This window comes from Montipora capricornis, chromosome 3 (genome assembly GCF_036669925.1).
Source record: "Montipora capricornis isolate CH-2021 chromosome 3, ASM3666992v2, whole genome shotgun sequence".
Classification (NCBI taxonomy): Eukaryota; Metazoa; Cnidaria; class Anthozoa; order Scleractinia; family Acroporidae; genus Montipora; species Montipora capricornis.
Window position 1 is genome coordinate 53,074,242 of NC_090885.1, and position 12,500 is coordinate 53,086,741.

Genomic DNA, 12,500 nt, shown 5'->3' on the forward strand with positions numbered 1-12,500 from the left:
AGCGATCATCATCTGGTCTACCTAGTATTGTAACTTTGACGCTGACGACCCCTCGACTGAAGTCCTCGTATGTTACTATCAGGAGTTACGTTGGCTATAATGTTGAGCGATTCTGCGAGGATTTGGCATTTGTGCCCTTCCACATGATATCCATATTTGATGATTTTGATGACCAAGTGGACACATTTAATGCCTTGTTCACAGATATCTTGGATGTTCATGCCCCAATAAAGAGAGTTAAGATCAAGGCCAGACCAAATCCATTTGTTACGACTGAAATTCGCCAATTAATGAAGACACGAGATCAATGGCACAAAAGTGCTAGTCAAATGACCGCCTTCACTGGAATGCATATCGATTTTTTAGACAGGAAGTCAAGCGTGAGCTCAGATTTGCAGAAAAAGCTCATGTAAGATCAGGAACTACTGAAGTGTAGTGGAAATACCAATGCGATATGGAAGATCATAAAATACTGCCTGCCAAGGAAAAAACATCGTCGTCCTAATGCACCTGATAACCCGGTTGCTTTGGCAAATAAATTTAACGACTATTTCACGTCTGTGGGATGTGTCACTGCCCAGAAAGCTAGTGACCTTGCTACTGAACATAACTTTGATATTAATCCTATAACTGCAGTGCCAACACCTGATGAATGTCCTGAAATATTTCAATTTCATGCTGTGTCAGATAAGGATGTCGAATCTGTTATTAGGGGCTTCGCTTCCAACAAAGCACCTGGCTATGATAAAGTTTCTGTTCGAGTACTCAAAGATAGTCTGGCAGCAAGTCTTCCGGCGATAACAACCATTATGAACAATTCCTTCAACACTAAAACCTTTGCAAGGTCATGGAAAATTGCTGAGGTAACTCCAGTCCTAAAGTCAGGTGATTCTGAAGAACCATGCAATCATAGACCTATCTCTCTTTTGCCTGTGTTATCAAAGGTGTCTGAGCGCCTGGCTCATAGACAGTTTGTTGATTTCTTATCTGCAAACAACAAATTAGCTAAAACCCAGAGTGGTAACCGTAAGCTCCATTCCACGGAAACAGCCCTTCTCTGTGTTACCGATGACTTGTTGAGAGCAATGGACGATAAAAAGGTCTCTGTTATTGTGCTACTTGACATGTCAAAGGCCTTTGATAGTATCCGTCATGACATCTTATTACAGAAACTCCACGAACTTGGTATCTCCTCTCCAAGCCTGGACTGGTTTCATAGTTATCTCACTGATCGCTACCAAAGAGTACGGATCCACGACTCAGTCTCCGATCCACTTCCACTGAAATATGGAGTTCCCCAGGGATCCATACTGTGTCCAGTTCTGTTCACTATGTGAATGATCTGCTATCTGTCCCTGAACACTGCAAATCGGCCTGCTATGTTGATGATAGTAAACTTTATTTATCATTTCCTTCTCCCAACATAAATACTGCCATTGCCAATCTGAATGAGGACCTCAATAACATCTGCAGCTGGTGTTGTCGAAATTCTTTACTAATAAACCCAGATAAGACCAAAGTCCTGTTTATTGGCGTACCACAACTCCTAAGACGGCTGCCTTCAGTACCTGTCTCAATGCTTGGAAAAGAAATCACTCTTGTTACTGTTGCCAAGGATCTTGGTATCTACATTGACCAGTCACTAACCTATAATGATCATATTACCAAAACCGCTTCCAACTGTCTACACAAACTGATCCAAATAAACAGAATCAAGCACCTAGTAGATAAGAAGACATTGATTTTGTTTTATTTTTAGTAAACTCTTGTACTGTTCGACGGTTTGGCCTAACACTAGTTGTTCCAATATTAAGAAACTCCAATTGGTTCAGAATTTCGCGGCTCGTATTGTATTGGGACTCCGAAAGTTCGATCATATTTCACAAGGCATCAGATCTCTTAATTGGCTGCCTGTCTGCGATAGACTCTATCTAAATGATGTAATAATGATTTTTAAATGTATTCACAATCTCGTCCCTGATTATCTGGCAGAAAAATTTACATTTCGCTCTCAAACTAATATTACAAATACAAGACAGAGCAACCATTTGAACATTTTGAGAGGCAGATTAGCCACCGGTCAGCGTTCTTTTTCATACCGTGGAGCCAAACTATGGAATAAGCTAAGTAATGATCTTAAAAATGTAAATTCTGTAAAGGCCTTTAAATCGAAATTGACCAAACAATTACTTTTAACTTAATTTCATCTATTTAGGAAAACACATAATTTAGATTTGTATTAATCAATTGCTTATTTATTCTTATTATTTATATATCAATTATTGTTCTTTGTATTTTTTTTTTAACTTGTAACTGAAAAACCCTTTTTAGGGAGTTGCAATAAAGTATGTATGTATGTATGTATGTATGAATTTGTTTGTTTTTCGTAAACCAGGACTCAAGTACGGCTTTTTCGTCCAGGAATGGAAAAGGTTGGTACAATTTTCGTAAAGTAAAATCGCATCAAAAATGCAATAAATTATAAATAATTAATTTATTCATTCATACGGGGATCGAACAATGCGTTATTTATCAATTACTTTTTTCTCCAGTCGAACATTTCACGCCTTCAGACGTTTGTGGAACAGGTTGTTCATTCTTGGCAATTTTTGGCTTATTTGAACGGTGAGTTATGACGAAGTTATAGCGGAGCTCCATAGTTAAGAAAATATGGTAACGCATCAATGCGAGAAATTTTGGTTTTATAGCCATGACGTCATCGACGTCATGGCTATAAAACCAAATATTCTCACATCGATGGGTTACCATATTTTAACCATGGTGCTCCGCGCGCGCGCGCCTTCGGCGCGCGCGGAGCTCCGCTATTATGTCAATTTCTAAAAGCAGGGACATAAGACCATGTAAATCTAAAAAGGGAACCTGTAAATATCATGTAAATTGAATAAATGAGCCTGTAGAAAATCATGTGAATCCTAAAAAGAAACCTGTAAATATTATGTGAATTGAATAAAGCAGCTTATAAATATCATGTAAATCGAATAAAGGATCTCGTAAATATCATGAAAATAGAAGAAGGGAGCCTGTAAATATGATGTAAATTGAATAAAGGAGCCTGTGAATATCATGTAAATCAAGTAAGGGTTCCTGAAAATATCACGTAAATTGAATAAGGGAGACTGTAAATATCATGTAAATCGAATAAGAGAGCCTGTAAATGTCACATGAAAAACAGCTACTTTATTATTATTTTTTTATTTTAACTCCCAACATCCTAATGTAACACCGTCTATCAAATGTTAAAAATTCTAACATTTAAAGGAAAATTGTACATGTTTGATATGTTTCTATCATAATAAATATAACCATAATTTCCGCTTGTGTGACAATGTAACCATTAATATCCATTCTGTCAATGATAGTTTTACAGTAAACTGTCTTTAATCTGCTATTCTATATGAACGTGTACTGTTCACTAAAGAATAGTATGGATCCACCATATTTAAAAGGTTTCACTGTTAATAAATAAATTTACCATAATATTCAAGTCTTCATAATTAAACAATACTTAATTTTTAGTTTGTGCGCGTATGCGGTGTGCCACTTGCCAGTTCTGTTGGGAAATACTTAAATGCTGTACTATAACAAAATTAAGTGCATGGTTAGATCTACTTTTCAAGTTACATCGAACTGTGTGAGGCGTGCCACCCGCCAGTTCAGATGGAAAATACTACAGAGTTTCCCAAAACAAGTTTACTGCATGTAAGTGAGTAGTAGTTTAATTACATTGATCTTTAAATCATTGTTGCCACACGCAGACGTGTGTATTCCACTGAAAGATGACTGACAATAATTTCCTCAGACTTAAGGGCCAGTGAAACCTTTCTTAACTTACAGTATATGAACAAAAAAGTCACGGATTGTTGCACTGAACATCTCTCCCTTGTATTTACCCAGTTCATTGTGAAGGCGTCCGACTCTGCCACAATTACCTGATGTCTGGAACAAATTCACAACAGTTTGACCTAATAATGTTCACAAGGTGTATCCAGAATGGTAATGAAACCTCTACCCTCCCACGTTTTGACACAAAGACATCAATAATTATTCACAATTGCATCACAATTTGCAATCAGCACTGTCTGTTTCTTGCATCCCAGGAAATTCCTTCTAATTAAATTTCAATGCACAATTTCCTTCAGCACTACATCTTGTGGTTGAGGTACATGTAGGCCCTGGAAAAGATTCACACCAGTCAATCAATCAATTTATATATTTTCGTTTCGATGACAGATATAACAAATCACTTTGCCATTCATAACCAATGCTCCTGAGTAAGTAAAACTGAATAATGAAGCTAAAGGAATTGTTGCAAGAAGCTTGTATCTTACAAGTTAGAATTTTGAAGGAATCTTACAAGATCTTGTAAGTTTGTTGCAAGAGTCTTAGTTAAGAAGTAAGATAAGTCCTTATTAAGAAACCTAACAAGAATATTGGTAAGATCTTTACAAGACTTCTACCTGGGTGATGGCCATTGTTTCGAAAACAAATTTTCCTTCATGATATTTGATTATTCCATGAACATGCATTGGATACTACTTTACTGTTTGCACCCAGAAAAGAAATGATGGATCGCATTTGAATTTTGACTCGCTCACGTGATCATTTGGAGCGCCCCGATTTGTGAAGTGTCATTCTTGATGTGAGCGAGCTTGAGATGAAGGTGTAGGACGAACTTTCCACCGTTTGGAAATGATATGAAGTCATTGATAGTTGAGCGGAGGGGGAGATGTTTCAACAGAGTTCTACCCGGGAAGTTTTAGAGACATAGGACTAAAGTACAAAATGAGTGGTCTTTCTTACAGTTTCAAATATATGGAAGACGTTTTGTCCCGCCTTCGATGTTCCGCAACGACCGATAAGAACAAAACTAGAAGAGATGTCAAATGTTAAATCTTTTACTTTATTTGCAACATTACTGTACTTAAAATAGTTTTGATTACTAAAAGAAAATAGTTTATTTGTTCTCCACGACTGACATTATGATAATTAAATTACTGCTACGTTGACAATATAATTTTTGCAGAGAATTTGTCTTCGAATTTACGTAAACCAAAACAACAACAACGGATAAAAACTCAACTTATCATTGGCTTGGGACTTCGGTATCGATTCGACTGAACAATTTGTCGGTACTGTACTGGCATTAAACCATAAAATTATAATTATAGTTCTGTTCCAGCTTTTTCGGTTGACCCTTAGCTGTGTGACGATGGAAGTAATTTCCGGTTGTTTGACAAAACTCGTCTTCCATATATTTGAAACTGTAAGACCACTCATTTTGTACTTTAATCCTATGTCTCTAAAACTTCCCGTGTTGAACTCTGTTGAAACAACTCCCCCTCCGCTCACTCATATCATTTCCAAACGGTGGAAAATTCCTCGTTCACATTCTCAAGCCGCGGTCTGTTTCTTTATTTTCCCACGGCCTCGCTCACATCAAGAATGACACGTCACAAATCGGGGCGCTCCAAATGGTCATGTGAGCAAGTTGAAATTCAAATTAAATTACTGCTACGTCATTTTTTTCGGGGTGCAAACAGTTTAGTGATTTCGATAGTGAGATGACAGATAGCCAACGAGGTGCGAAGCGCCAAGTTGACTATATACCATGTAATCATCTCATATCCAACAAGCGTGAATGGAATAATAATATTGTTTTATTGAAAACGCCCCCAAAATAGAGAGAAATCTTACCGACGTTATTGTTAACTGTAGATTTTCAGCTGACATGTACGCTTTCCATAATTTTGTAGAGCATGGTGGTGTATTAGCTCATATACCACGATGGCAAGGCCAATGAAAACTTCTGAATTGTATTATACAATGATCGAGTTTTTAATATTTATTATACATGTACTATCAACATTTATGTTTATAGACATCACAAAATTTACACACAGTCTCTTATCTTGTTGGTCGAGACATCAGGTGCGCAGTGTATGTAGTGTTTCCACGGTACTTTTAAAAATACAAGAGCTTCCTTAAAAAAAAACAGTTACCTACCTTTTAGAAAAGTTCCATTCAAGACAATCTCCACCTGCCCTGTTTAGCTGCCATAGACCTAATACTGTACGTTGCCCTGAAGCAAAATATGGACATATAAAAACCCTAAAAGGTCAGCTTCATGACTCGACATAATGCTTATGGTGGGAGCTGAGGAAATTTGACCTGCTGGAATTCCTTTTGATATCCTGCCTTACAAACTTTTGTGGAAGTCTGTGACAACCTCCGAAAGTGTCCACAATTTTGTACATGTAATAAAATCAATAATAATTATTTATTGTTGAATTTTTCATAATTTCTTACTGGTAATTTCTGAATTAGTGTTTGAAGGCTACAACTCAAAACAACTTTTGCATTTCACTCATAAATTTGCTCTTTTTTTGAGGGTTCCTGGGCATAAAGCACTCAAAGCACTGTTTTGTGAGATTTCCCATATCCGTTTAAAAATGTGGAGCAATCATGCAAAAAATTGCCCCTTAAAACAAAAGTTTTGAGAAATAAAAATTCCCCAAGATGACTTTTTGTGTGTTGTTATGACCTATATTAAGTACTCATCAAATAAAACTTGAAGTGTTGATGGAAGAAATTGCAATATTAACTTCAATATGGTTGGTATATTTAGATGGCCAGCTCTACTATGTAACAGTACATGTACATATATGTTAGCTTTATATTGCTCCATGAGAAATGCTAGTAATGCAAATGCTTTTGAGTAGTCTAGAGTAACTATGGAATACCCCACAAGACAATTAATATATATATATAATTACCGTGTAGCTATGTTTTAATTCTCACAGCCCTCTTTATATATATTATATTATATATTATGATTCCGGATTCCGGATTCTGGGTTTTAGGGTTGCCCAATGCTACTTGCTCTAGTCGTCTCCTTTGAATTGCTCGAACACCGACTCTGAACTCCCTGATCGTGACTCTAGAACGTATCGAGTCCAGATATTTCAACGGTTCCATGAAGCAAAGTCTACGCTCGAGGTTGATGCCACTGGCGTATATCTTTGTGACGAATGGTGATTCCCGTGGACGACGTTCTGACCTGAATTGTCGTTGCCCTTTCTTCGGATTTTGTTGATGCTTACTGGGTTTATTTGGTGGATTGCTGCCCTTTCATCATTTCGCACAAAATGTTAAGGGATTCGCAAAGATCCAATTCTGGTCGTCCAACAAGCGAAAAAGAGATGAAGAGAACATTGATCGCCTGCGCGAATATAAAACCGATAATTCAAACCGATCTCGTTCCCAGGGTCTTTGCGGTGGTTAATTCAAAATGGCGGACAAAGTTGTTGCATGATGTAATTATTGTGAAATGTCCACAAACGTTCTCTCCATTTCTCTGTGCTAGGGCGCTTTCATTTTGTATGAAAAAACCGGGGAGAGTTTTCTACTTAAAGGAACAGAACAAATTTCCTCAATGAAAATATGGAACTGGACAAGCATGTTCCTTTTGAGACTTTCTTTTCTTTTTCTCTCAAGAGACTGGATACTAATCATTTAGAATAACAAACATGGCTGACGGATTTTTGATCATTACTTCATAAGTAGTAATTCTCACATGCAGTTGTGCAGCTACGGGCTATATTGACAGAAACCCGCACGATTCATTTGGGCAGCTAAAAACCAAGGCCCATGGGCTCTGCCATGTTTTTGTCTTTTTCAAGGAGTATGCTGTGGACGTTTTGGGAGGTCGTATTGACAGGCTGTTCAAAAGAGCTTTTAAGTTTGGTTACTGTAATGAGCTCTTTTCCATTGAAACTATAATTGCCCTGAAAGGCAAGAAATTATGTAACAAGATCACCGACAGTCTCTAGCTAGTTAGTTAGTTAGTTAGTTAGTTAGTTAATTTATTACTTGTCTGTATGACTTAATTTATATCATTGTAACTAAACGCGTTAGTTGTTTAGAGTGTTTTAATAAAGACCTTTATTATTTTTATTATTATTATTATGATCATCATCATCATCATCATCATCATTATTATTATTATTATTATTATTATTATTATTATTTCATCCGGTTAAAGTTCATATCAATAAATCGTTCCTGCCCACAGAAATAGCGCTTTAAATGTATTTTATATGTGGACAAAAAAGTAGTTTAATCAGGAAGAAGATTTTCCTGTAACTTCGCTTGCTCTGAAAGCAATTGTCAACCAAGCGCCGACCATTTATGGTATCAATTGAAGGAAAAAGAACTTAAAAAAAAGCAATGCTAAGTCAAGAGTTAAAATTTGCATCTTCTTTACAAATTGCTGCAGCACATGCTTTCAACAGCTTTTACTGAAACTCAAGTCTAAATTCGCTTTTTCTCTTTATTGAAAATTATACGAGAATTTATGACTTGACAAGTTTGGTTACAAAAAAGGAAAAATTTCTAAAGCCTTGTAATCAAGTAAACTTCTAAGAACGCGTCTTCCAAGCAAGAGGTGTTACTTCAAAAAGTGGCATCTGCTTTGTGGAAGCGCCGCCCACTCAAACTATCAAATGGAAGAAGAAGCAATACTCTACGGAAAAGCCACAGTGCGTGCTTTCAACAACTTTAACTGAAGCCTTAGTCTGACTTTTCTTTTCTTTTTCCTTATTAAAAATACTATACGACAGTCCTATGAATTCCAAGTCAGAAAGGATTTAAAATTCGCATTTACATACTTTGCGAAATACCGCCGCCAATGCTTTTGAAGAACAAATTAACTGATTTAAGTCTTTTCCTCAAGTTTCCCCGATCCAAAGTCTAACTCTGTATCTATAAACAGTTAAATAAATAAGCTGTAAAACGGAAGGGTCCACATCCGCGAAGGGGAATTAAATCCGTTAGGAGATTATCGTAACGATCAATGTTTATAAGAAAGCTTAACGTTCCCGTTCTTCTTTAGTGACACAAATTCTGGTCTTCTCACACTTAGTACCCTATCATTCTTGCTGCCTGAGTCGTCTTTGAAAATATCTATGGTGATGTTCATACCACTTATATTACTAACTGCCTAGATTTCTTTCTTTCTGCATATTTCTCAAGGGACGAGTGAGATAACTCAGTCTTGTCAGCCTTCAAGCACAACCGACAGTTTGAATCCTTATTCTATCTCTACTCTCGATGAGTGCTATTTTTGCCATTGCCATTGCCATTGACATCGCTAATGAAATTTTTGTTTCCACTGTCATTGCCATTGCCATTGGCATTGTTATTGCCATTGGCATTGTTATTGCCATTGCCATTGCCATCACCATCGCTGCGGTTGCCATTATTGCCATTGCCATCACCATCGCCATCGCTAATGAAATTCTTGTTTCCACTGTCATTGCCATTGCCATTGCCATTGTTATTGCCATTGCCATCGCCATCACCATCGCTAATGGAAGTGTTGTTTGCACTGTCATTGCCATTGCCATTGCCATCACCATCGCCATTGCAAGTGTTGATGGAATTGTTGTTGCCATTGCCATTGTTAATGGCATTTGCTTTCCATTGCCATTCTCATCGTCATCGTCACTGTTATAGAACATATCTAAACATTCTTAAAAATACTAAAACTTTGTTTAAAAACGACGACGTTTCGATGCTAGCTAAACGCCATTGTCAAGTCAAAAATATTTGAAAATTGCAAACTGTAAATACTAAAAGAACCTGTATGATGAAAGAAAGGAACAATGACAATTAAAGAAAAAGTTTGGCACGTATGGAGTCCGTCTGGGTATTCAAATTAGGCTAATCCCTGGTTAAAATATTAACCAAGGAGTTAATTTCTCTACCTTCAGATACTGTTCAAGGCTGATTTTCGGCAAAACTGTACATTAGAAGAAGTCAATCTTGAACAACAAAAATAAGCAAAAGAAACTTTCACCAAAAAGTTGAAAACACGAAACAAAAGTTTACGCTAATCCTGGATTAAGTTAATCCGCTTAAGCCTGGTTTTCACTAGCGACGCAAGCACAAGCACAAGCATATAATAACACCCACGGCATCCGCCATTCCATTTTGTTCAAATGCTCAGACGCGGAGAATCTGGAACGAGTGCTTTAGTTGGCCAGACGTAGCAAATTTCCTCAAGTTTACGCTGCGTTTCGTTTTCACACGACGCTATCGAACGCAAACGTAAGGGCAAGCACAAGGAAAAGGAAAAAAATTGATCTTTATGCTGGTTCTTGCTCTTGTGCCTATGCTTGCCTCAACCCCGTTTTCACGGTGAATTAAGGGTTAGCGCTCTTATGCTTGCGCTTGTGCTTGCCATTTTGCTTGCGTTGCTAGTGAAAACCAGGCTTAAGCAATCAAATTTTCCTTGGCACTTTCTTAAGACCTTAAATTGGTATTCTTTCAAATGATTTTTACTACCATAAGCTTGCAAAATATGTCAACCAATTGCCGAAATTTTGTGTTCAGCAATGCGTTGGTGACGTTTTCGGGTTGTATACCCAACACAATCTGCATCGCATGCCGGATCACATTTAAAATAATAAACAAATGTTCCCCCTTACAGATTTTTTTAAAACTTGCCATGCAGAAAGGTAATGATATACTTTTTGCCAAATATCCAAATAGGCCAAAAAAAAATGGGGTCACTCTGCTCTTTTTCGAGATACTGAGGTGCATTTTTAGAAGCTTGAGTTATTTTAAGACGATGTTAGCTTACAACTGTCAGCAATAAGAAAAGCTACATTAGTGAAATTTAGATCAGGGTAACGTACTCAGTTCAACATAACTAATATAACTAAATAAACTTTTGCAGCTGATGTCCTTTTCCGAGGTGAAATAAACCTTGAAAAAGGATACATACTCGTCTAAGAAAGAAAACGTCGGTGGCACGAGAGCATAAAATGCGAAATATTTGTAACTTCTCACATACAGAGTTTTTTTGTTTTTTTGTTAAGGACGTTCGCACCCATTGCTACTGCGCATCCTTACAGCGCACGCAAATTCACATGCCACGTCATCCATCGAACGCGCGCACTAAGTACTAAAATGAACAATGATAGGGCAGATGCTATAGCTTTGCTTGGATTTAACGATCTTGGATGATCCGTGACCCCTACTTTTCTTTTCAGAAACAGATTTTATTTACAATTATCTCCACATTGTCCAAAAAATGAACAAAAAATCAATTTCAAGATCTCTGTCCTCGGGATATGGAATCCTGCCATCTAGCCGCTGCAAGGCGCATAAAACTCGCTAAATGCGAAATTGTTCCTTAAGGAACGTCAACAGTTAACTAAATTCACTTGATTGATCCACTTAAACAAAGTTTGGTAGAGAACATTTCACTTTCAAAGATGTAACTGTAATCTTTTTGGGCTTACAGACACTGTGGCCTTATTTGCTAAAGAAGCCGGATTTTTTCAGATTTAGGGTGTTCTTCCGGACAAGTTCTCTCCAAAACGAAGTCGGTGATCCCCCATTTTGTTTACATTTCTGACATCACTAACTCATCATCTTTCAGTGGTATAATTTGCAGAAAAAATTCAATGTTAGAACATTTTCGCGCGAACGTCCTTAAAATGGACAAAATCAGGAAAGGAAGTGATCTACGGAAAGAAAAATGGGGGTCACCGAGCATTCAAGAGAGTAAAATCGCTGCGAAGTACTCTATTCGCACTGTCACGTCATTGCGTGACATTTTTGAGAAGACCTTGTGTCCTGATGGAGGTTACAGACGCAAAGCGGCCCTTTGCCCGAGGGAGGATTCAAAACACTGGCTCGATGCCATGTTTGTTTACCTTCGTGGTCTGCGATGCATGACGTGCGCTTAACAATGAGCGCGATCTGTGCGATGCAGATTATGTTGGTATACAGCCCAACACCTTCACCAATGCATTGCTCAACATAAAAATTCGGCAATTTTTTTGCAAGCTCACGGTAGTAAAGATCTTTTGAAAAAATACCAGTTTAATACCAATCTAAGTGCCAGAGCAAATTTGATTGCTCAGTCTACGAAATGCTCCTCATTAAGAGTCTCAAGCCTAAATATCATTTCTGACGATTGAATGACTGAATGAATTAGTCAGAAATTGATATTCTGACGACACGATGGAGAGGCTGGCGGGGAGTGACGGGATTAGTTTAGGGTATTTAACGGTTTTGGCGGGGAACTAGGCCTTTTGCAACAAACGTTCACATGGTACAAAATTCGCCATGCTGGAGGGCACGCTCATTATTATTCCCCCACTGGGATATTAGAACAAAGGCAGGTCAAGCTCGACTGGTTCAGGTCTCTTTGTTTCAATGTCCCAGTGGGGGAATAATAATGAGCTTTCCCTCTAGCATGGCGGATTTTGCACCATGTGATCGTTTGTTGCAAAAGGCCTCTTAGGTCATTCTAGGTCAGTCAGTCTCCCTGTTTTTTTACCTTTTTAATTATGTGCTTTTTAAATTATTTTCACCCTTTCCTCGGGGTTTTGTGTTGCTGCATTAGACGAGGAATACGTTTCTACACGTTTTTTTGGCCACTTCTAAAGGATCGTTTTTTTAGTGGT

At 37.6% G+C, this 12,500-nt stretch overlaps 1 protein-coding gene across 2 annotated transcripts in view; it reads left to right on the top strand.

The window, feature by feature from the left end:
• LOC138043363 (lipopolysaccharide-binding protein-like) overlaps window positions 1-12,500 on the top strand; it is a 56,778-nt gene that overhangs the window by 39,318 nt on the left and 4,960 nt on the right. For both annotated transcript variants that reach the window (XM_068889596.1, XM_068889595.1), the window contains 2 exons: window positions 2,396-2,432; window positions 2,553-2,625. In XM_068889596.1, the coding sequence (XP_068745697.1) occupies window positions 2,396-2,432; window positions 2,553-2,625 (110 nt within the window). The remainder of the gene's footprint in view (window positions 1-2,395; window positions 2,433-2,552; window positions 2,626-12,500) is intronic.